At 43.2% G+C, this 25,078-nt stretch overlaps 1 protein-coding gene across 2 annotated transcripts in view; it reads left to right on the top strand.

The window, feature by feature from the left end:
- Nucleotides 1–1,268: 1,268 nt before the first annotated feature.
- TAF4 (TATA-box binding protein associated factor 4) overlaps nucleotides 1,269–25,078 on the top strand; it is a 37,376-nt gene continuing 13,566 nt past the window's right edge. Inside the window, exons 1-4 of one of the 2 annotated variants that reach the window (XR_011004797.1) lie at nucleotides 1,269–1,642; nucleotides 3,584–4,672; nucleotides 23,167–23,333; nucleotides 24,073–24,192. Coding sequence is in view for 1 of the 2 variants with exons in the window: in XM_068207966.1 (XP_068064067.1) it covers nucleotides 1,327–1,642; nucleotides 3,584–4,672; nucleotides 23,167–23,333; nucleotides 24,073–24,192 (1,692 nt within the window). In the remaining variant the exon portion in view is untranslated. The remainder of the gene's footprint in view (nucleotides 1,643–3,583; nucleotides 4,673–23,166; nucleotides 23,334–24,072; nucleotides 24,193–25,078) is intronic. The other variant, XM_068207966.1, reaches the window with a different exon arrangement.

Raw genomic sequence — 25,078 nt, forward strand, 5'->3', positions numbered from 1 at the left:
TTGGAATAAGTTGCCCAGAGAGGTGGTGCAGTCACCAGCCCTGGAGGTGTTTAAGAGGAATCTGGATCTGGTGCTGGGAGATGTGATTTAGTGGTTTAAGGGTTACAGCGGTAGTGCTGTTGGACTTGATCTTAAAGGTCTCTTCCACCCTTGATGATTCTATTCTGTGAAAGATAAATCGTACCATCTGACAATATTGTTCCAATTCCATCTGGTAATACTGTTTCAGTAATTCAGTTTTCTGGGGAAACAGCGTCTGGCAGAAGAACGCATTTATTGAAAGGCGGGTTGTATTTTTACGTTATTTACTTCCTTTATGATGGTTGCACAACAAGGTCAAAGTGCAGCCGCCTCCTGTAAGCGATCATGTCCACCTGCAGCCAGCGCCGGCCGAGCCGCGCGGGCCGGGCCCGGGCCCCGGGGGCTGCGCTCCCCGCCGAGCGCCGCTGCGGAGCGCGGCTCTCCCCCAAGGGTTAACGGCGGCGGGGGTGTAACGCGGGCTGACACACGGGCGGGGATCGCCCCGCCGTGCCGGCTCGCAGCTGCGACTGGACCGTTCAAAACTGCCGTCTCCCTCTCTTTTCCCCCCCGCCTCCCCTCTCTCTCGTCTTCCTTTTCCCTTCCCGGCGCTGGGCTCGCAGCCGGGCGCGCTTTCCCGGAGCCGGCCGCGGCCGTGCTGAGTCAGACCGCGCCCCGCGCCCGCCCCCGCGGCCCGGCCGCAGCGCGGGGCTGCAGCCCCCGGCTCGCCCCGCCAACGGCGGCGGGAGGGAGGCAGGCGCGGGGGCTCCTCCTCGCCCGCTGCCCCCGCCCGGGGCTGGGCGTGTGCCCCGCCCGCCCTGCCGGTGGATCAGTTACACGCAGCTGGCACAGGTGCGGGGCGCCCTTCAGACTCGCGCCGGCGGGGGAGACCCGGACGCAGAGAGCAGCAGGGAAAACATGCAGCCATTTTGGGCCGAGGCAGACAAAGAGCCGCCGGCGGCCGCGGCCGCCCCCGCCGCCCCGCGCGACTCCCGAACCCCCCGTACCCGCGGCGCGGCCGCACCGCAGGGCCGCAGCCCCCGCCCGCCCGCGGCCGCCGGGGGGCCGCCGCCGCCGCCCGACTCCCAACTAAGCGATCGCAGCCATTTGCACGGCCTTTTATAGCGCGGGCGCCGGCCAATCAGCGGCGGGCGGAATCCCTGCCCGGCCGGTGATGTGCGGGCCGGGCGCTCGCGCGTGCGCTGTTGGGCGGGGGGGCCGAGTGTGAGCGGGGCGGGGGGAGGAGGGAGCCGTGAGAGGGGAGGGGGGGGAGGAGGGAGCCGCTCACAGGAACCCTCCGAAAAAAAGATGGCGGCGGGCTCGGATCTGCTGGATGAGGTTTTCCTGAACACGGAGGTGGATGAGAAGGTGGTGAGCGACCTGGTGGGCTCCCTGGAGTCCCAGCTGGCGGCCTCCGGCCACCACCACCAGCACCACAAGGCGCAGGAGCCCCTGAGGGCCGCTGGGGGGCTGCTGGGGAACCATGTTGTGAGCAGCAGCAGTAGCAGCAGCAGCCCTAGCCCCAGCCCTGGAGGAGTAGTAGTAGGAGGCAATGCTAATGCCCAAACAGAGAGCAGCAGCGGCAGCAAGATGGGACTGAGTGCCCCAGAGATCACAAAAGCAGGTAACGTGGGCAGGGGTGGGGGGCTCTGAGGGAGAGGGGCCCTCCCCTCCCCCCACTCCCCAGCTCCCGCTGCCTCCTTCCCTCACTGCTTTCCCCCCTTTTCCCTCTCTCCTCCTTCTCGTTGTGGCAGGAGCGGGAGTGCAAAGGGTGGTATCGATCATACGGGGGAGAGCCTCCCCTCATCATGCCCCCTCGGTGTGTATCCGCGCCTCTGCTCCCTCCCCTTTATTTTCCCTCCTCGCCTGTGCTTACTCGAGGGTGTTGGATCATGTGTGGGGGCAGCCGCCCCGCAGAAGGAGCCGGCAGTGCCCGTCCGTGACTCTGCCGGTCCCCTCTGCTTTTCCTGCCCTTGTTGCTGGAGTGTAAAAGGGCTCTGATAATCTCGGGGACTGAAGGAGGCAGAGCCCACCCCCTTGGTCATGGCTGTGCCTCCCATGCCGCCTGTGATTGCTCCCCTTCCCTTTCCAGGGGTGGAGGTTATGGGGGGGATTCCCTCTTGATAATGCCGCCTTAGCTGTCTGTGTAAATGCTCCTTCCCCTCCCCCTTCGCTGTTGCTGAAGTGGAAGGGGGTGTTATTAATCATGACACCTATTTCCTGTAGAGGAGGAAGCGAGGGGGGATTTCAAGGGGAGGAAGTCCCTCAAAACGCTTCCCCCCCATATCTGCCTGCCTTGATATTCCCCTCGCACCCCCTCCCTTGTTCCAGGGGCTTGGAGGGGGCATGGGGACCTCCCATTCCTCCTGTGCCCTCAAGGGGGGGTACTCACAACGCCGGGTCCCGGCAAGGGGGGGAATTCAGGCCACAACACCTCACCTTGCACAGCGCCTTCTCCCAGCTGCCCACCCCCGGAGCTGCCTGGGAATATCCCCCCCTTCGTGTTGTGAGGCTTGTAGGGGGCAGTGTGAAGGCTGGGACTGAGGGCTCACTACGTGGGAATGGAGGGAAGCTGTTTTTCAGGGGGATTGAAAGAAATGTCTCCCCACAATCTCTCTGCAATTCATCCCCTCCCCCCCTTTTTTATTTTTGATTTTGTCTTGCTGGAGTGTAAGAAGATACTACAGACCGTCTGCTATGATTGATGAAGCTCTTCTAGGAGGATCTCCTTGACCCTTATAATGTACATCTCAGTGTCTGCCTGTCACTATTCTTTTCCCATTTCTGTCTCCTTAGGGCCAGGACCTGGACTGTGTGTGATTGTACTTGTGCTAACACCAGGCCTTATCAAGGGGCATGAGGATTATTCAGGACAAGAAGCTACATCATCTTGTCCCTTCTGAAAACCAGCTTTGCTTTTTATTTATTTATTTGTAACTATCTCTGGCTGTGGGAGCTTCAGATCCGTCGGAACAAATTCTGTAATAAGGAAGAGGGGTCTTCTAGAAACCTGCTCCAGGCCTTGCAGTACTTCTTATCTTGCCAGGCTGATGTTTTTCTTTCCTTTCACTTTTCATATTTTGCTGTTGTTGAGCCTCCTGATCTGACTGACTTACTTTGTAGGAGATGACAGGATTAGAGAGTAATGTGTGCTGGGTATAGGGAATTTGTCTTAATAATGTGTCTTCCATGGCCATTTTCCCCTACTTGCAGTTACAGTCCCGTTTCTAAATGGGATGTCAGGCTCCAGAATGGGGAGGGGGTCTTAGATGATCTTCTTACTTTCCTTGGTTCATATTAAATCTGTTTTCCCTGTTTTGTACTGTAGTGTCAAAAGCAGGGGTGTTACAATTAATACTGAATCTGCCAGTCTTTGGTGGGATATTGGAGGCTTTAAGATAACGTCTTCAAAGCCATGTTCAGTTCGTACTCTGTCCTGTTTTCCTGGCTCCAGGCAGGCAGCTTGGGTGATGGAGAAGACCTGGTGATAAGGGAGAACATTCTGTCTTTGCTGGACTTCTCTTCTTGCTCATTTGCTCTGTTTAACCTCATTGTTGTTTTGCAGGGGCAGGAGGAGTTCAGGGGGGTGTTATTAATCATAACACCAGGTCCCAGACTTCAGCTCTGGATGGAGCCACCACAACGAGCACCAGCACCACCACTGCAGCAGCAGGAGGATCTGAAGTCACTGCTGCTCCAGGGACCCTCAGTCAGGGCAAATCGGTGGTTATCAGCACCATGGCAACTGCCTTGTCCACCAGGAATGGCAAGATTGGGACCACGACGGTGCAGACTTTGAATGGGAGTAACGTGGTGATGAACTCTCACCACACAGGAAGTGCTGCTTTCTCTGGGACTCCTGTGACTGCCAACCCCGCTCCTGCACCTGCTGTTGCCCCTCTTGTTAACAATGGACCTGGATCCGTGGGGAAAGGAAATGCTGTTAATGCTGTTTTGCCCTCAGCTTCTAACACTGTCATCCAGACTTCTTTCCTTAATACTTCTGTGTCCTCTGCATCCTCCTCCTCGCCCACGGTGATCTCCTCGCAGCCACCACCGAGCGTTGGCACCGGGGCGCCCACGGTAACGCTCGTGAGGCCCCCCATCCACACAGCAGGACCCACGGTGGCTGCAGCTGGTGCAGCCACTCAGAACGGGAGCAATACTGTGATCAATTCAACCATCAGTGTGGGGAGTTTTCCTGCTGTTGCCACAGCCACTGTGGGATCTGGAGTTTCCCTCCAGACGTCACTTGTGAACAGCCAGTCTGGTTCGAGTGTGCCAGCAGCTCCTGCCACACAGGTCATCAAATCTGAGTCTCCTAAAACTATAGTCCAGGCAGTATCCCAACAGCAGACGCTGGCTACTGCTGGCCAGCCCAGTACTACAGGGGGTAACATGATTATTGGGCAAACTATGCAAGCTGGGCTCTCCAATGTTGCTCCCAATCCTGGTGGGATACCTCCTGCAGCTCCTGGCACCCCCACAGGAATGGCTAAAGGCACTGCCAATACAGTGGCACAAAGTCTGCCAAGGACTCCAACACCAACTACGAGTGGAATCAGAGCAACTTTGACTCCTACAGTTTTAGCACCTCGTTTGCCTCAGCCACCTCAGAATCCGACTAACATTCAGAATTTTCAGTTACCACCAGGTAAGTCAGAGGATTGAAAGGTTTTATTTTGGAAGTGTGTATCCTGCAGGGAGGAAGTAATCCAAGTAAGATTCTGTGCCATTTAATTGTGAATTGTGGAAAAGGCATGACATGTAACAGTGAGAATGGTCTGGTGTTGAGTAGTAGTAGCATAGTAGCATTCCACTACTTAGTGTCTGATTTTGGGTGACCAGAAAGTCTTTTCAGCAGTAATTGAAAATAATTCTGCCTGGTATCTTTGTTCCAATGTGAGTGTAGATGAAGCTGCAAACTACCAAAGTGTGACAATGGAACATTATCTAATGAAATGTTGTTATTTCATTAGCACAAAAGACATTTTGAATTTTCAGGTGGTTTTGTCAGTAGTTTTTAACCTTTATATGTGCTGCTTGGTTCCTCCTGTCCCTGCATGCCCCCAGTACCACAGAGCTCTCATGAACCAAGAAGCAGCAGATACAACACAAGAGAACTACCTACTTTGGCTTTAAATACCTTCAAAGTCTGACTTAAAAACTCACAGATTTGAAGCTTATGATCATCTTTTTAGTCACTGGCATTCTGATACAAAAGGCAGACTTCCTATGTCCTTACCTCACCCTGTTGTGTCTAGGGCTGCAGCTTTTGTAGTAGCTAGTCTCATGCTTAGTGCTGAGCATCTCTGGACAAGGAGTCTAGTCCTGAACTCAGTGGATGTGTGAAAAGTAGGATGAGAAGCATTTATTTGCTCAGAATTGTTCCGTCCTGCCTTAAATATCCCAGATTTGGAGATTTTATGTTATATATTTGTTATTATTTTGAGTCAGGCTCGTTGCTTGTATTCACTTTGATTTTTTAACTGCAAATACTTGTGTGAGCCTACACATTGTTTCCTGTCCTCATAATAATACATACAAGGGCTGTATTCTTAGTGCTCACTGTTTTTAGGGCAGTATGCAAAGAACAGCTAATTAAATTTTGCTACTAACACTGAATGAAATAAGTGGTGATTTTAGTAGGTGGTCTTAGTAAAATACATCTCTTGGAACTTCTGACCAACCTCAGAGCAATGCACCTGTCACATAAGGTAGATCAGGAATTATGTGCTGTGTTACTAAACACTGTGTTTTTGTGTAATATGCTGTCTGTGGTATGTGATGCCATGGAGTTTGATGAAGTCTGTCAAACATTCTGTGTATCCAAGTACTTACTGGTATAAATATTCCTCTTTTTTTCTGTAAAAGATTATTCCATATATGAGTAATTTGAATGACATGTTGCTAATTTAAAAAATAGCAGTAAAACCCAGATCTTGAAATCGTGGTGCTTGATTTGAAGCCTGTAAATTGATAGGTTGGAAAAGGTTATTGTATTTATTGCCATATCACATCAAAGGATTGATCCAGTTTAGTCTAGTGCCATTTATACCTACATTTCTTGTTAATTCTGCATTATAAACCTGATTATGAGGGAAAATACTTCTGTGGAGACAAGTGGAACCTTTTTTCAGGTAGCTGATGTTTTCAGACTACCACAGCATCCTGAAATGTGTTACTCTTACAAGCGGCATTGCCAGTCCTTAAGCAAAACTGGACCATAAATTGTTCCTTTGGAGTTCTCAGTAGATCAAAGTAAAACAATACAGGTTCTAAGCACTTGGATTTTTATGAAGGACTTTTTTTTTTCTTTCCTGCACTTAAAGAAATATTTATGACTTCAAAAGAATAAGCATGACTTAAAATAAGCATGTATATGTGACTGGATACATAGAAATTGGAAACTGAGTTCTTGCATGACAGACTTAATATTGAAAAAGATTTTTTTTTTAGGGGAACTGATTATTTTTCTTTTACATTAGTTTGTTTTTTATACTTTGCGAAAGTAACCAGCTTTAAAAATGCTTTGCATAAACCATCTCTTTCAAAACACTTAAGAATTGGTGGATACTGGACTCTTCCAAACATCTTTCAGGCACAAGGGCCAAGCGCCTCTGCAGATCTGGCCATGTGCAACTGCTGTGATCTTCAGCAGAGTGCAGGTACACTCATAGTGAAAGGAGAATAGGTGGCTGTGCTTTTGAGATTGTATTTTAAATGACAGTGTCATAGGCCAGGTTTTTGGAGACAGTTTGGTAGTGTGAAGCTGCAATACCTGTGTGCTGTGCACCTACTGCGTGCATCAAATTTGCATTCACAAGTTTGTTTTTAGAAGTTAATACTGTGTGCTAGTAAGAGTTTCTAAGACAGTGCTTGAAATAGTTTGAAATCATACATTGCACACACAGCTTTTTACACCAAGAATTAAAACATTTAGAAAATTCTGATGGAAGGTTTGACCATGACAGCACAGGTTTTACTGTTATTTTCTTATCCAGAATTAACTGTTTCTAGCTCTCCAAAATACAGTTACAGTGTCACATGTATGGAAAGCAGAATATAAAATGTCAGCAGTAGTTATAAGCTAGGACTTGAAAATTAGAAACCTTATAAAGTTTCAAATGTTTTCTTTGAAAGGCCATGTGGAAAATAAACTCCATCAATGGTCTTTAAAATATATTACTATTAGAATAATGCTTTGTATTGCATCAAGGCAGTTGTGCAGCAAGCCTTGACTGACCATATTGGAGATGTTTGAAAAGCCAGTGGGACATAATTGTTGTGACCTTACTGGATTTTGGTGTATTTCTTCTCTAAGGAGCTGAGCTATTGGAGAGTATCTGTGTATTAATGATAGTTTTCCATTTCTGACATCTTTGAGGAAGAGGACTGTTATCCTTAGTCTTTTCTTCAGGAATCTGTGCTTGGAACTTTGTGCTTCAATTGGACAGATTTGGGTAATGATGGTCCCAAAATAACCTTATTTATACCCTCTTAGAAAAGACATGGAAATATTGTGAGATGATTTTGTAAAGGGGTGGGAGCACAAGTCTATACAATACTGCCTTAAGGATGCAACGCTGCTAAAACTGGAAATAAATTGAACGAAGCTTGTTGTTTCTAAGTACTTCAGTAATGAGAAATGTGTTATGTACAATAATATGGTAAGAGGTAGAAAATCAGTGAGTTTGTTAAAGTGGTAAGTCAGTGTTCCATGGAAAGAGGTGCTCAGAAAAGTCTGCAGAAAAGTATAACTGGGATTAGGCACTAAAATTTATCTTTTGTATTGTAAGAGTGTGTAAAGTGTTTAGAGGTCATTGCTGACACAGGGTAGAATCACCTTGTAAATTGACAAAACTTGGTTACTTTAAAATAATTTTTGAAAACCCCATCTTGTCCAGGAGTGCTGTAGTACAAACCCAGTGTGTGTGAGTTTATGCTTACTTAGCGGTACTGTCAGCTTGGGGTTCAAAGATTTGATTTCTCTTCTTGCAAGTTTGTGTTGCTACTGTCTTCTTCTTTATGTAGCAACATCTCATAATAAGTTTTTTGGGTGTCTGCTTAGAGAAAGGAGCAGATTGGTGAGTGCTGAATGTATGCAGTGAGAGTAGCATAGAGCAGGTAGGTCTGGACAGTTTTCTCTACTAGCTTAGATGAAATTGAAATCTAGAAACTTTCACTTCCCTCTGTCCCTCTCTTTTCATTTACCTTCTGAATGACTGTTAGTAGTTATGAAAATTTGGTGGCTTGATCATAATGACTGCTATTTTCCTGATTAAATATGATTTGGTGACATGTAGTCCTGTTTGAAGATAGCAGATAGGATGGGATGTCATCATGGTTTTGGTTTTTTTTTTTTTTTTTTACTTCTACAGTCATGATTAGTTTTCCCACTAGCAGTGGTGCAGTTCTGCAGCTGTTGTAGAAGAGAATTGTTTTGCCTTGTATCTAAAAATAAAACTTCCTTATTACTTTCCCAAAACTCAGTTGGATCTGCCAGTAGCTGATGATAGGGGATCGACAACAAATGTCTTCGTTGCTTTCTTTCTGAAGGGCATCTCATGAGCCTTTTCTGTGGTGAGGACAGGATGGGCCTTTTGTGGACTGAGAAACTGCTGGGGCCCCTTTAACAGTGGAATGTTCCTGAGTTCTGAACTCTAGCAGTGGTTAAAACTTACTATTGATGCTTTCCCGAAGCAAAGGATACCTGACAGAGCATTAGTGCTCTACATCTGCGCATCCTGGAAGATGTTCTACGTGAATATGCATTCCCAAGGGTTTCTTCATGGCCTTTGAGGCTCGAAACTTCCTTTGGTGTTAAATTGGAGCTTTTTTGTAGAAACTGATTGGTTTTTAGCTTGAGTTCACTATCCAAGAAGGATTCTAACTCAGGCCGTGGTTATGGTGGCTTTAGGTTGGGAAAACTACTTGAACACATAATTTAAAGCATGGGTTTGGGCCCTTCTGACTTGAGCAGTTGTACTTGCGGGAGCTGGAGTAACTGAAAAATAACTTCTGCAGGAGAAATTCTGTTTCCTTCAGTTGGGAGTTGGGGTAGTAGGTGGTTGGGCAAAGGAGAGTGTATAAAAATGGAGAAGGGTGGCAACTGAGAAGAATCAAAGCAAGCAATTTATGTTACTTTTTTGTACTGAGTGCCTCATTCTTTGGGTTGCTTTGTACTTCAAATGGGTACCCCAGAAGTCTCTGAAGGAATTAGGATGTAGATAGATGAGGAAATCATCAGAATCCCATAATATAAGGAACACAGAAAGGAACAGGGGAAATACTATGAAGTAGTGGAATGTGGTTGTTTCTATTTCTCACTGACTAGTAAGCGAGTTCAAACATATCCTCATTATAGTTTCCCTGTATGTTGCATGTGCTGCCAATATTATGCCTGTTAACTGTGTTGGCATGGCTCGATTTTGTTAAAAATAATGTCTGCAATGCACCGTGACAATGGGGGTTTCTTAGACTACTTACAGTATGTTTTACTTTCAAAGCATTTTACAAAATGCTTTAATCCTTGCAACCTGCCTGTGTGGTTGGTAACTAAAGTAGTATAAACTCTGCTTTAGAGCTAGGGGAAAGAGCAAGTTAGAGAAGTTTAGACTTGCCCAAGGCCATGAAGAAATCGATATTTTGCCAGGGTTAGAGCTTGGAAGTCCTACACTTGTTGTGTAAAGCAGTATCTGCATTTCTGGAAGATGACCGTGGATCTCTTCTGCAGAACTCTTCTGGGTGCAGGGTGGATTTTATGTTCAAATCATGCATCAGCAAAAGGAATATTCTGCTTTATTTGGAATCTGCTACATCAGATCTGCCATATGTCACCAGACTGAAAGTTGTGTTTGCATTGAACCTTCCATAACTGAGGACTCTTGCGTGCTTGTCTTTGTACCCCAAAGACCCTGAGCCTCAGAGGGCTGTGCAATAGGGTTTTCTGGTTCTGTTAAAAAGAGTGTCTTGATGTTGTGCACATCTGATAAGACTGTGTCGTTAAGTGATGGCATCTAATGGGACTGTAATTGTGATTCTGTTAAGCTATGAAAGCTATTAACTCTGATTACATATTGTTCAGTTCTGTTATGAAAAATACTGTTCCCAACAGCCTTTGGAAGTGCATGTATGGATATGTCTGTATGATCTTCAAATTGTGCTCTTCTGGGTATCACTAAGCTTGTGATAAAGGTTATTGGTCAATAATCAGAACTGATTTATTTCTTTTGAAGTGTTTTGCACTCTGCAAGAAGTTACATGTTTTCCAACTCCGGAAATTTAAGCGGGTTGCTTGTGAAACCTTCTTGGTTTGAGGACCACAAATTTGAATGTTGCCCAGGACTTGAATCCCTTACTAACAGAGGATGCTGCTGCCCAGTTAGCAAACTGAGGTGAAAATGCATGAGTTTGGACCAGTGATAAGTGACAAATTCTATCACAAACTCTTCAAATTAAGTATTTTGGTGTGAGAACTCTTAGTGTTTTCTGTCTTCCCTGTTTTGGGAAATGATATGTAAATATAATTCTAAAAAAATGTATGAAGTGGTGAAGTGGTTCTAGAACACAGTTGAAAACACTGATATTTAAACTATCTGGGTTCAAGGAAAGAGAAAGTAGTGGTGTGTGGAAAGGTTGCTTTATGTAAAAACTGTGATCAATACTGCGTCTGCTCAGAAAGAACTGGACATAGAAGTCACTTAACACATTAAACATTTTTTGTTACTATGTTTATTTTCTTATCAGAAATATTCAAAATCATAATTTTTACCTTAAAATGGCTACTCTTGTCAAGGTTATTGTTTGTGTTGAAACTTTATGAATGTTTGTAACTCCATTAATCTGTCTGAAACTTCTTGAATTTGTTGTCATTGCTTCATGTAAGGAAGAAAGGCTTTTGCTAGTAAGACTGTTAGCAAGTTTAGCTTTGTTAGGCACATTATCGCTTGTGAAATAAGATTTGGAGAGGTAGTGGCATGAAGATAAGGATTTTGAAAATACAGTTTCTCATAACTGAAAAGAAACACATGTATCTACCACAATGACAGAGAGGAGGTTTTAGTCCTGGTTAATGGACAGTTATTTCAGGTGTGTTACGAGCCCTAAAGCTCTGTGTGAAGGAAGGCCAAACTCTAGGGAGAGAGTGTTGCTCACAGGTGACAAAGGGCTTTTTCTTTGCACAGCCACAGGTCTATTCCTGTGTGCAAATAATTGTATCAGCCCTCTTGTATCTGCTTCCTTGTCAGAGAAGCAAACTTGCTGATACAGCCTGGTCTGTGTACAGGTTGTAATTAAACAGGTGTAAAGATTGTGTGATCATCCATATTTCAGATTAAATGAGGGTTTTTTTTTTTTCTGCCATAGACACATTAATAGAGCTTTTTGGTTGTTTTAAACCTTCTAGGACAGTTTAACCTCAGCTTACTCTGGAAATTTTTACACCAGTTCTAATCTGAGGGATTTTCTTCCCAGAAATGCTGGTTGTCTTCTGGAGGTTCAGGTGTCTCCACTGAGAGCCAGTTTTTTACAACAAACCTTCCTCTCTTGGAGTAATTCTCTTCAGGTGTCTTTAGCATAATATTTAATGTAAAAGATAATAATTGTCCTTGAGGTCTTATTTATGCCTTTAAGGGTTTTTTAAATATAGAATGTTTTTTGTGAGAACAAAATGTTGATTATTGTCACTGTATAATGGTATAGATTATCAGTAATCAAGAAAGAGGTGATAATTATAAGGAATTGGTACACCTGCAGTGAGAACTGTTCAGCACCTCAGTAGAGCTTTCTCAAGGTGTTGTACAAATGTAGCTGATCTTTGGGTCTGTAACTGTTGTCAGACTCAAAATAACATTTTAAAACTATGCGTTTCCATACTTAGATTACCAGTAATCAGAAAGTTGCACTTTGAATGTCAAAGTTTGATGCTCAGCAAAATGTGTAAATGTGTTATAAAATAGGCTAAATCGGGATGGTGCTTTTACTTTGTATTTGTACAGAATTTAGTGCAAGGTCCAGTTTGGATACCAAGCTCTTTTTGTGGGACTTGGAAAAGAATACTGATGAAAATTAAGTAACTTTTTGCCATGGTAGATCTCTGTTTTTAAATTTGAGCTGTAATTTATGAATGCTATGTATCTTAATTTTGATGCTTTTTCCCTTAAAATGCCTTACTAAAATGTATTTTTCAGTAACACATACCAGTACCTAGACAATGAATAACATAAAACTCACAGCAGTGTGTAATATTCTTTTACATGACTGACATGACTGTCCTAAGATTTGTATTGAATTGAGTAAGCTTCTCTTGTAAAAATGGTCTAACTTATGATTATAACTTGATTAATATATGCATCTGAGAGTAGCTGAACTGTTAAAAGCTATCACAGTGCTTTTGTGCAGAATAAAGCACGTGCTGGATAGACTATGCTGACAACCAGTGCAGTTGAAAAATGTGTGCTCTAGATATCAGAGTATAAACAAAACCCAAGCAATGAGGTGTGGTGCTATGCTCGAGTCTTTCTGAGAGGGTTTGGGGGGCAGCAAGGCTGTACTAAGTTGTCTGCACACCTTCCTTCAGTTTATTAATCAAATATTTCTTTAAGGGAGGGTTCGATTTAGAGCCTCTCTCCCAACGTAATGACATCAGGTGCTTTCAGCCTGAGTCGTGGTGTGGCGAGTGGGACCAGTTGTGCCCACATGAGTCACAAGGGCCAGCTCCAAGGAGTAGCGCTGAGGAATTGCAGCACCTGTGGCAAAAGAGTCGATGGAGGGGACCAGAAGAGTGTTTGTGGAGGGATCAGTGTGGGAGAAGAGATCTGGAGTAGGGAGGCTGACAGTGACTAAACTGTGTGGAAGTTAAAAGACAAGCATGAGGAGTTAGTAGTTTTTAACAGACATACGTGCAGTCATGTTTGCAGTAGTATTAAGGGTGGATTGGAAGAATATACAAGTGTTCATGCATTGAGATTCAGCCTCTTAGTTCCTTTCTTTCTTCCTTTTTTACCAGTGTATCCTTTGATTTTCTTTCCTTCCCTGTCCTCCATGGGGGAGGGGGAGAAAAGGCACTAATTATTTATAAGTGTTAGTCATACCCAGTCATTAAGCTTAGTCATTACTCAGGACTGTGCATTTGATGGTTAGTAAAAAATCAAAACGAAACCTGATTTTGTTGAAAAGCGTTCTGAATTCAAGCTTACAGGTGTGAAAATAATTCTCCTTCTGTGTTCAGACTAACTGCAAAAGCAGAGCTATCAGCCAAATGGCATGTAATATCATGTCCCCGTTGATGGTTTGTATTGAACTTGCAGGCGTAGTGTTTGGCATATTCTCAAAGCAGAATAATTCTGTATGGGCAGTGAGAGAGGCATGAATTCACAGAGGAGGATGTGGAAGGAATGTTTGTGCTGAGGCTGCCCTGCGGAGCTGTCAGTCGGTGGAATTGTCCAGCTCTGGGTCTCCACAGCTTCAGCTGAAAAGGTGACATCAGCTAAAATTACAAAGAGTGTGCACCTTGAGTAGGGCATTCACAGTGGGGACAAATTAAAGAAATGTGTTCTTTGTGGCTTCTCATGGACTTAGTTGTTTTAGGCTGTTGCATTCTGAAGGAAGAAGGCATTGATTTAAAGCATTACTCCTCATGAACTATTTCTGAACAGACTCTGGTAATAAATGCAAAGTAACTCGGCCATTCCCATTTCTTCAGGTGCTTGAACAGCACTACTGTTTACACACCTTGGTAGAGACAAACTGTCACAAATAAAGACAGAGGTTGGGTTTTAAAACCTCCTATTTAAAATAACAGACGTAAAGAATTAGTGACATTTTATTTTGTGTCTTCTTTCTCCAACCCAAATCTGATTTGGGTATAATTGCTTTGTTGTTTGATCTAAGTATATTGAAATTAATGGCAGAGCTACATCTGAATTGCTTGGAGATCAATAATTAAAGCAATTGGTTTAGCTCTTGATAGTGTTTTTCTTAGCTGTTTCGACATCAGACAGATTTGTGTGATGATTGGGTTGCAATTTGACAGAGCACTTTGGTATTCTAGCTTTGTATCCTTGACTAGAAAGGAATGTTAACACACTTTCAAGGAATTTAGCTTTCCAGAGAAGTCAAAATAGTTTCAAATCACATTGTTGTTGAAGTATTTGTCAATTGTTGCTATATAAAATGATGTATTTCCCAGAACAATTCTTAAACAGCTCTTCAAATGAGCAGGTAAGATTTTTTACATATGGGATCACTCTTAAATGCAGCGTCTTTTTGGCATTCCAAAATTACATTATCCCTTTAACTATATTCTTAAAAGGTTTGTGAATCAGTACTTTACAAATGATTCCCTTCTTTACCTTTTAGACAGTACAGTTGTGTTGTTTGAAACTGAACTCTTGTATAGTAAGCAAGCAAGCAAAAGCTTTAAAAATTAAATCTAGTTTTTTGTCTGTTGACTCTTCTGTAAGAAAAAACAGGTAGTTTTTCATAATATGAACTTTTGTACTTGGTCTGTACAAAATACACTTTCTGTGCACTGCAGTGCACAGCACTGCGGATATTTGCAAATGTGTCTTTCACCCGTTTTGACAACAATTATAAATCAGCTATTGAAGAATTAATATTTCTGAGACCATAATGGCTGGTTGGAATCTGTGTGTGCACGTTGGATTGAGTAGTGGTAGCCAGCAGTGGAGAGCTGCAGTTGTACGTTGTATCTTCACTTTTAGGCACTGTGTCTGGGTGGAATTTTCCTTTACTCCAGAGTGACATGAGTTGAAAAGGAAATGGAATTTGCTTTTGTAGTTCTTGTCTAAAAATCTGTGCCATGCCAGTCTTCAGTGCCTGCCGGGAGAAACTCCGAGTATTTTGTATTAGAGGTGCTCTGAAGCAACACCTGATAGTCATGTCTTGTTTTTGTCATGGAAAGTTGTAGCACACCTTCAGTGCAGCAGGTGCTGAACATTTAACAGGTTCCTTTCACTGGGCACAGTGTGTCCTGTGTGCTCAGCACAGCTGTGTGCAGAGCTTCAACCTCCTGGCTTTGGGGTGCCCATTGCTCTGGAGCAGGGCATGAGGGAATTGGCACAGGTTTGTCCCATGTGCTGGACAGCTCTGTCACTGCCTGGCAGTTTTATGGAGCCTGCAGATCAGCAGCTCAGCAGGGAACCCATCTACCACTGCCTTGCGTTTGTGCAGCCTGATCTCGTCATGCCAGTGCAGGGCAGCTGCTTCTGGAGCAGCTGCAGTCTCACATGGTCATGGGGTCATTTTGAGCTGTTGGGTTTGCTGATATCTCCTGATCCCTGCACTATGGAGGCTTCTCCTTAGGCACTGTGCTTATCCTTGTGGAGCTAAGGCGACTTTATAGAAATCACAAAACAACCACGTTTGCTGACGAAACTTGAAAGCTCAGATTGCTGATGAGGTCAAAGGCTTTGGCAAGAAAATCCAAGTAGAATTTTTTCTGGACTTGTGCAGCACAGGTCTCCTGAGGTTCTAGGCAACTAAACTTAAGTATATCTAATATATACTTAACAATGGTGCATGTTTCTCCTCAGGGGCAAAGTAGTGTGTCTTCAATAACAGCTAATCCACACTTCTGTTACCATTTACAGTTCTGTTCTACTTGTCTTGATTTGTAATCCCTGTTTCTCATAAGTTGGTGTATAGATGGTCCTTCATGAGCTGCTACTCATCTGGTTTGTTACAGAGGCTGCTCTTAAATGTGTGTAGATAATTCTAAATCTGCTACAAACTGTCTAGTGTTAGGGAAGATTTCCTTAATGATCCAGATTTTCACGGAGCTGCAGTGGACTAGTAGACTCCAGTAGGTTCTTTCTACTTTCCTTGGGCTTTCATTCCCGTAGAGTGGGAGTTTTTCCAGGTGGCTCAGTTACTGGAAGAGGAGGAATGGTGGATTGTTGGACAGCATTGGTGTCAGTACCAGGTTATCTTTCCCTTTTCTGCAGTAAGGGACCCTGTCACATATACCACTTATTCTGCAAGCTCTTCCTGTAGCTTGTATTGGCAGCTTTTTCTCCAGCTCTCACTCTGGTATTCCAGCATTTTTGTATTGGAAAAATCTTAAAAACTTTGTCCTTTTATAAGGGTTTTGTCATTCTCGGGTCCCTGTGTAACCTGATCCAATCAGTTACAGAGCATGGACTCAGCTCCTTGGCTTTAGATGGTTTTTGTGGTATGTGTGATAACTTGCATAACCTTACACACACATTTACTTTCTCTTTTGTTGCAACAAAATCTCTTCTGACAATACCAAAAGGATTCTCTCATAAAGCTTTCTCCTGCTAATATGGCACAGCCCACTTAGGATTACTGTCAGATTTTTCTGCCATGTCAAACATTTGCAGCATCTTGCCACAAATGAGTGTGTGCTCAAGAGCTTAAGGCCCAAAGGGCTTTGATGTGAAGATAACCTCTTAGTGAACTCCTGGCAAATCTAGTTAGAATTTGAAGGTTTGTCAGATGTCACTGCACTGTATGATCCATAACCTTTTCTAGAGATGTTTGTAGGGACTTTGCTTTTCTACACCAGAAGCATCAGTCCTCTGGTTATTCTTTCAGGCTTGGACATTCTTTCTGAACACCAGCATGTGTGTTTCTTGATTCTTTGATGCCTAACAGTTCTCCCTGCCCCCAGTTGTTTTTTCTTCAGAAGTTTATAGTTACCTTTTTACTTTAAGAAGAGAATTTCCTGAAGAGACTAGGAAAGTTTCTTCTCCATGCACTTTCAAGATCATACATCCATTAATTCTCCTGTTATGTCTCAGAAAAAACCAACTTATTAAAAGTCTAGATTCTTAGTAATGGGTCTGACTTGATCTGGATTAACCATGAACTACATTGCGGGTAACAAGCAATATCTGTGAGCTTGAATCTTCTGTTCTTCTGTTGAGTGTGTGCATCAGGAAGAGAGATGATGTCCCTTGGGATCAGATAGGGTCCTGTGTAGGGTTTGTATTTCACAGGTGGGAGTTTCATCCTTGTTCACTGTCAAGCCCTGTGAGAAGCATGAGCACACCTTGCTCTGTCCTCCCATTAGGTACTTGCTAACTGGAGATGGAGTCCTTCAGTGTGTCCCCCATGATATGGATGGAGTCCCTGAGACGTGGAGGGGTGACATGGGATATGGAGTGTTATCCTGTGGGGTGACACTGGGATATGGAGCGTTATCCTGAGGAGTGACACTGGGATATGGAGCATTATCCTGAGGGGTGACACTGGGATATGGAGTGTTACCCTGTGGGGTGACACTGGGATATGGAGTGTTACCCTGTGGGGTGACACTGGGATATGGAGCATTGTCCTGTGGGGTGACACTGGGATATGGAGCGTTATCCTGAGGAGTGACACTGGGATATGGAGTGTTATCCTGTGGGGTGACACTGGGATATGGAGCATTGTCCTGTGGGGTGACACTGGGATATGGAGCATTGTCCTGTGGGTGACACTGGGATATGGAGCATTGTCCTGTGGGGTGACACTGGGATATGGAGCGTTGTCCTGAGGGGTGACACTGGGATATGGAGCATTGTCCTGTGGGTGACACTGGGATATGGAGCATTGTCCTGTGGGTGACACTGGGATATGGAGCATTGTCCTGTGGGGTGACACTGGGATATGGAGCGTTACCCTGTGGGGTGACACTGGGATATGGAGCGTTATCCTGAGGAGTGACACTGGGATATGGAGTGTTGTCCTGAGGGGTGACACTGGGATATGGAGCATTGTCCTGTGGGGTGACACTGGGATATGAAGCGTTGTCCTGTGGGGTGACACTGGGATATGGAGCGTTGTCCTGTGGGTGACACTGGGATATGGAGCATTGTCCTGTGGGTGACACTGGGATATGAAGCGTTGTCCTGTGGGGTGACACTGGGATATGAAGCGTTGTCCTGTGGGTGACACTGGGATATGGAGCATTGTCCTGTGGGGTGACACTGGGATATGGAGCATTGTCCTGTGGGTGACACTGGGATATGGAGCATTGTCCTGTGGGGTGACACTGGGATATGGAGCTTTGTCCTGAGGAGTGACACTGGGATATGAAGCGTTGTCCTGTGGGTGACACTGGGATATGAAGCGTTGTCCTGTGGGTGACACTGGGATATGGAGCATTGTCCTGTGGGTGACACTGGGATATGGAGCGTTGTCCTGTGGGGTGACACTGGGATATGGAGCATTGTCCTGTGGGGTGACACTGGGATATGGAGCATTGTCCTGTGGGTGACACTGGGATATGGAGCATTGTCCTGTGGGGTGACACTGGGATATGGAGTGTTGTCCTGAGGGGTGACACTGGGATATGGAGCGTTGTCCTGTGGGTGACACTGGGATATGCTCCTGTTGGAGTGGCCTCCTGCTGGGTCTGGCTGTCAGAGGTGGCTCTGCTGGACCGTGCACTTCCTCAGAACACTGATGTGAAGGTGCTGCGGTGTCTGCAGGTGTTTTTATCTCCCTCCCTGCAAAGTGCAGCTCCTATAAATATTACTAATCAAGATTTACCTGTAAAAACTGGTAACAAATCAGGGAACCATTTTAGTTTGGTTTGTTTTCTGGATGTAGGGGTTCTCTAGCAAGAAAGTTGTATGTCTTTGGAATTACACAGAAAATCAGAGTGGTCTCCAAAGGCTGCAAAATATTTTTTAGTCTTCCTTATAATTCTGTTAATTTTTTTTCTTTAGTCTTTGTTAAGCCAAGCCACGTTACAAAGAAAGAAGGAAGAGGGAAGCATTAGAAAAAAAGTCTGGTTTATGTTTTTCTGGTATGTCCAATGGCCAGAACTCTTCACTTTTTATTCGGGCGCTTGATTTTACACATTTTATTAAATGAAAAAACACTGACAAAGAAAAAAACCCAAAGCACAACACTTTATAAATGGAATTGCAAATAAGCAAGAGGCAAAGATGACCCTGCAGAATCATGCAACTACATCACATAAATGATGGCATTTTCTATCCTGAACAGTCTTGTAAACAGGATTGATCTGGGAAGGTCTTCACAGCAAGAACATGTGATGTGACCATTGTACTGGTCAGGAACACAAGTCTGTTTGGCATCAGAAACAGCCAACTAAGTTTGTTAATCCTTCATTTGCAGCCACGATGAATTGTTTAATTCAAACTAAAATATGAACCTCTTTCAGGATTCTCTTAAGCATCTAACTTCTAACAAAAATGGTAATTAATTTTAATTTTAATTAGTTTTTTAATGAGAGACTTGGAAAGAATTCTTGAATGTTTACATTTTAATAATGAATATGATATTAGAGTACACATTATCAGACTTTCTAGGAAAAAGAAGGCAGAAAGATATTTAAAATGGCTAAGTTTTATTGTCACCGTTTTCTAATAGAGCATTTCCAGTGATGTTTATTAGCTGTTTGATCTCAAACAGTAATTAATCCATTAATCCAGGAACAAAAACCTGATTGATAAAACAGAAAGATGTTTTCCATCTTTAAATATGTTGCTGAATTTAATTGAAACAGTGAGGTAAGTTATACAATTCTAGCTGTCTTCTAGTACCTGGTAGTCAGTTCTGACCTTGTTCATTCAGCATTTGCAACCTTATGCATTGGAGTTTGAGGTTATGATACTTACCTGTATTTAAATATTTAAAATGTAAGTTTTGTAAAGCAATTTATTTTTCTACACGTGTGGCTGTTAGCCCTTCATCTTCTCCATTGTCACGAATTGTTAACTGAGATTCACGTGTGGATGGAGAGAGGGGGTGTTACAGTCCCACAGTGATTTTGTTTAGAAGTAGGAGATAAATGGGACTTTTGTTTTTAATTCATAATCGAGTTATCTCCAATGACCCTTCTGAACTTCGCTGAAAATCCACTTAATGCCAGCTTGGGTATAGTTTTGGGTTAGTGAGTTCCTTTTTTAGCTAATTGGGTTGGAAAAGACTCTTGGTAGTTTGTTGTGCGGAGAGAAGCTCAGAGAGCAGCTCCATCTCCCTTTTTAAAGAATTCCCATCAAGCTGGAGGGGTATTTTGTGTTCCTTGCCTGCACACTATGGTACTGGAGAATTTCTGCACAGAAATTTCAAGTTCATCATGTTCTGAATTTTTACACTTTTTCCAAAGTCACCCAGACACCAACAGGCTAACATTCCGAGCAGGTAAAATGTCTCATATCATCATACTGTCATTAAAGTTTGTGCAAGACTAGTCAGATGTCTGTATGTAGTACTTGTGCACAGGAATTTATCAGTGGTAGAGGCTGACTTAGTGACATGTTAGAAACTATATAAATTAAAAATAACCGTGTATCAAATTTGAGTGGGAATGAAAGAACTATTTAAATAGCAACAGATATAAATGTGACTTTGTATGAGTTACTTTTTTATTATGACTTCAATACTTGAAAGAAGTAATTCAGACTTCCTGGAGTTAGAAATCTAACAGGGTAGTGCTTAGAGTCGGGGTTTGAATTACAAATGATTGTTTTGTCTGTCTGCTGCCAAAAATTGAACTTTCTTGATATGTTTTCTAAAGCTCACATTAATATGCTTTTCAACTGTCTGTTTCAGCAGTTGTGTTATGTTAATGTGTAGGCATGTTCTAATTTTGCATGTAGCTCAGGGAGAATATTACGTTGTTCAGATGTTGTGCTTGCACTTCAGGGGTATTGAACCTTCACTCTGTGGTTATTTCCCATCTTTTCTCTCTCATTCATATTTTGGGGAGCAAAGCAGTAAGTTGACCGTACTGGAGTGTTGGTGTATGGTGCAGACACATTGCTGAGACCAATGGGTGTGTCAAGCTGGAGACAGGAGCAGGTATTACAGAGCTCTGGGCCACTGCCTGATGCCATAAAAGTCTAATCTGCAAGGGAGCTGCTTTGGCTTTGTGCTTGCAAACTTCAGTCACTTCTGCACCGAGAAAGAAGTTTAAACACACCACCCCATCCAAAACTAGACTTAGTATTTCTAATGTGGCTTCTGTCAGGAAAAAATATGTAACTCTTTGAAGAATTTGGATGGCACATTAACTTTAGGATATCGTAGGGAACTCCCAAACTGGTGAATTTCAGGAAAAAGGGTTTGTTGTGGTGTGTCAGTGTAGTTGTGGCATTTAAGGACTTATGAAAGCTCGGGCATAGGTAGTTGCATGGGGCCTTTTCAGTTGCTAGAAACTAAATAAGTACTCAAAAAGCCTTAATATTTGTTGCTGACTTGAAAATAGCTCCTCTAATCAGAATTCCACTGTACTGATTATTTAGTTTATAATAATATTGAAGATTTCCACCGATTCAGCATTTAGCTGCTTCAGCTGATCATTACGAGGGATGACAAAAATGGGCAATGTGAGTTAATTTCCCAAGATTTTATGTTTGCACATTGAAGAGGATGCCACATTCTTTTGGTGCAGGAGTGAGATTGATGTAGTAGCAGGTCATTCTGTAGTCTTTAAAATATTCCATTTCTCTTTTGTCAGTAGCCCCCTCCCCATAGTGTTAGGCTGATGGTGAGAATGTAGTGATGGTTCCAATGAGCAGCCCACAGGATCAAGCTCTGTGTTCACTATTAATGTTCTCCTAAGATGTGGTGGAGATTCTGGTGGTGTGTGCCTTTGCTGTTTTAAAGGAAATACTTCTCCCTACATAAGTTACAGGAGAAGAGACCTTACTTTTTGGAATGGCTTGGAAAAATAGTTTTTTGGACCTGACAGCTAAACAAAGAGTATTTACTCCTACACTCTGCAAGATAATATATAAGCTTCTCCCCCTCCTCCTTTCCTACATAAAAACACTGTGAGGATATTTGTTTCTAGATATAACACTTGTCCATAGCACTTTGTGGGTCCCACCTTAACACTTTTAAATAAGTTGTGATGGAAAGTCACATTTTGGGTGTAAACTAGTTTAACATCTCTGTGTGACTCTGCTTCATTAAAAGAGTTAATGTAGAGAGTGTGAGGAAAAAAATAGGGGCAAATCAACTGAGGCTTTTCTTTTGAACTCATTTTTGTAGAAATCATTATATGAATTTTTGCAGTTTACTTGTAAAACTGTCCAAGAAAACTGTTTAAGGCGTTGCCTGTAAACATTTCAGCACTTCACCAGAATAGAAAAGCAAATAAAAGCTTGATTCTTTTGAAGTAGTCATGCTCTGAAATGCAATAGACCACATCTCCAGATATTGTCGGGGAGCGTGTATGGGCTTTTGATTCACTGAACAACACTTAAGGAAAACTTTCTGATTTCACTAGTGCCTCTTGATTTTCATGGCAAGGGTTCTTCCTGTAGCTGCTCAGAAAAGCCAACTAATTTTTAGTGCCCAGTTTGTTTCCTTAGGTGGCTTTTTCAGAACTGATGAGGTCCTGAGGCTCTCAGGGACTGAGTTTGGCAAGCTGAATGAAGGAGCTCTTGGCAAACAGTTCATGTTATCCAGATCCTGTTTGTGTCTTCAAGGAAGAGAGAATCACATCTGAATATCTGCCTGTTAAAATCCCTACAGCTACCCAGTGGGGTTAAAAGTACTGATCTGAGTGACTGAGCAGGGAATGACTTCCTCATTTCCCTCTCTGTTTTATTTTTCATTTGGGGTGTAACATGGCACAGTGCAGTCTGTTGCTGATGCACATGAGAGAGATTATGATTTTATAGCCACTTTCATTACTAAATTGGTTATGGGAAATTAATTTAGAACTTAGACAATTGTGTTGCTGTTGATAGTGAAGCCTAGGTTTGATTATTTTTCTTCCCCTCTTAAAGACAAACTAAAAGGAATCTTGCCTAATGGCAGGATTTTCTTCTATTTGTGGTGTCTCATAAAACAAATTTCTTAGTAAAGAGCAGGTAGGATTTTTACAGGATTACTCATTTTAACTTCAAGTCACATGGAATATTTATGGTTAGGGCAGATAACTCACTGTGTTCTAATGCACACCATGCTGAGCATTTAGATAGAGTATTTCTGAAATTAAGTTATTCTACACAAAATACCATAATGCAGCTGGGTATTTTGCTTTTATTCTAAACTCTCTTGTTAGCTGCCTAGTCCTTCAGCAGTACATTAATTCCATGTGTATCCAACTTGGATTAAAAAAAAAACAAACAGAAAAATATGCTCTTTGATACTTGCAAAGGATGTGTTCCTTGACCACTCTCTGTTTTGCAGGCATGGTCCTGGTGCGCAGTGAGAACGGGCAGCTGCTGATGATCCCCCAGCAAGCCCTGGCACAGATGCAGGCACAGGCACATGCCCAGTCTCAGCCTCAGAACACTCTGACTCCTCGTCCTGCTACACCTACCAGTGCACCCCCAGTGCAGATATCCACAGTGCAGGTCAGTCCAGCCAGTTGTGCTGCTAAAAACGGTTTTGTTCCCTGTGCAGAATACATGAGAAAGTCAGGTGTGATATTAGTGAAGAAACCATAGATCTAACTGGGATGTACAGACTTTTTATAGATTCATAGAATCTCAGAATTGTTTGTGTTGGAAAGCTCTTGGAAGGGGCCTTAAAGCTCATCCAGTTCCTGACATGGGCAGGGACACCTTCCACTAGACCAGGTTGCTTCAAGACCCATCCCAGCCTGCCCTGGAACACTTCCAGGAATGGGGAGTCCACACCTCTCTGGGCAACTTGTGCTGGGGCCTCATCACCCTCAGAGCCAAGAATTTCTTCCAAATAGTTAATCTAAATCTACTTTCCACAAGGCATAGGCATTGCATTTTGTTCCTAATTCTGTTACAGCTTGGCTGTTACTCATCAAAAATATTTTTACATATCTGAATCTCATTAAGTTGAAAACTTTGATATAAAGACCATATATGGTTAATGTGTACAACTCTTCTCCCCAGAATAAATACAAGACTAAAAGAAAAAAAATCGATATGGATATATGTACACCAAGATTTTGACAGTTACATTAAGTTCAACACTGAAAATCCTTCTTGGAGTTTTGTGGTGCTTCAGATGCATTCTTTGCTATTTGTAATAATGCAGAATCAGAACACTAGATAAAGCAGTTGGTATTGAACTATGGGCACTGGTGTGTTTATGATTTTTTTTCCTCTTCCCCAGGCTCCAGGAACACCCATTATTGCACGACAGGTGACACCAACTACTATCATCAAGCAAGTGTCTCAGGCTCAAACAACAGTGCAACCCACGACAACGCTACAGCGTCCCCCGGTTGTGCAAGTGAGTGTTTAGAGAAGTGATGTGTGCATGAGACTGTCAGGCACTCAGGAAATGCAATTGCTCAGTGCAGGGAAGAAATGCCCTCTGGATTAGCCTTTCTAAAACATCTGCAGGTCTCAGTGCATATCTTGGATGTACAGGTATAATTTTTTATTATGTATATTGGTATTATTTCATATTACACCTGTGCATATCTCCATTTAAAGGTATTGTGTTTGTAGTTTGTACAATCACAAAGCTGACTAAAATAAAATACTTTATCCTTTCTGCTTAAAGGAAGTGACAAGAATTCCCCTTGGATTTGGGGCTGTGGTGTTACTCCTGTGATGGATCTGCAGTCCTCTGAATTCTGCAGCAAAATTTACAATTGCAGAGATTACTGCACTGGCAGCCTTCTCTTCTTGAAGCCTTCTCCCTTTCACATGAGTCCGCTTTGGTCTGTGTCCTTCTGGAGACTGATAACTCACAGAGAGACTGATGTCAGTCTGGGCTGGCCCTCTATTCATTTTGGGCTTGCTTGGACATTTTTTTGAGATGTCAAGAGTTTAAAAAGCAGTATAAGAGTGTGAAATTCTCCACATGGCTTCCAGGCAGCAGTGATACAATATGATTGCTGTCGCCTAATCTGTCTCATTGTGCTTTCTTCATCTTTTGAGTAGACAGGATTAGAGAGTTTTAATTTAAAACATGCAGGTTTTGCTATGCATCCAGTTAACCTTTTTCCCCTCAGAGAGCCTTTCCCTATGCCAGTGATCTTTCTAGATCTAAGAGTTAATTTACCTAAGTCTCCTTAATTTGCACTGCTGTTGTACAGGACAAAAAAAAAACCCCACCATCATTCCATCTGCCTATTTTGTGCTGTAATGAGCACACCATGGACTTCATT

This window comes from Anomalospiza imberbis, chromosome 17 (genome assembly GCF_031753505.1).
Source record: "Anomalospiza imberbis isolate Cuckoo-Finch-1a 21T00152 chromosome 17, ASM3175350v1, whole genome shotgun sequence".
In the NCBI taxonomy this organism is placed as follows: Eukaryota; Metazoa; Chordata; class Aves; order Passeriformes; family Viduidae; genus Anomalospiza; species Anomalospiza imberbis.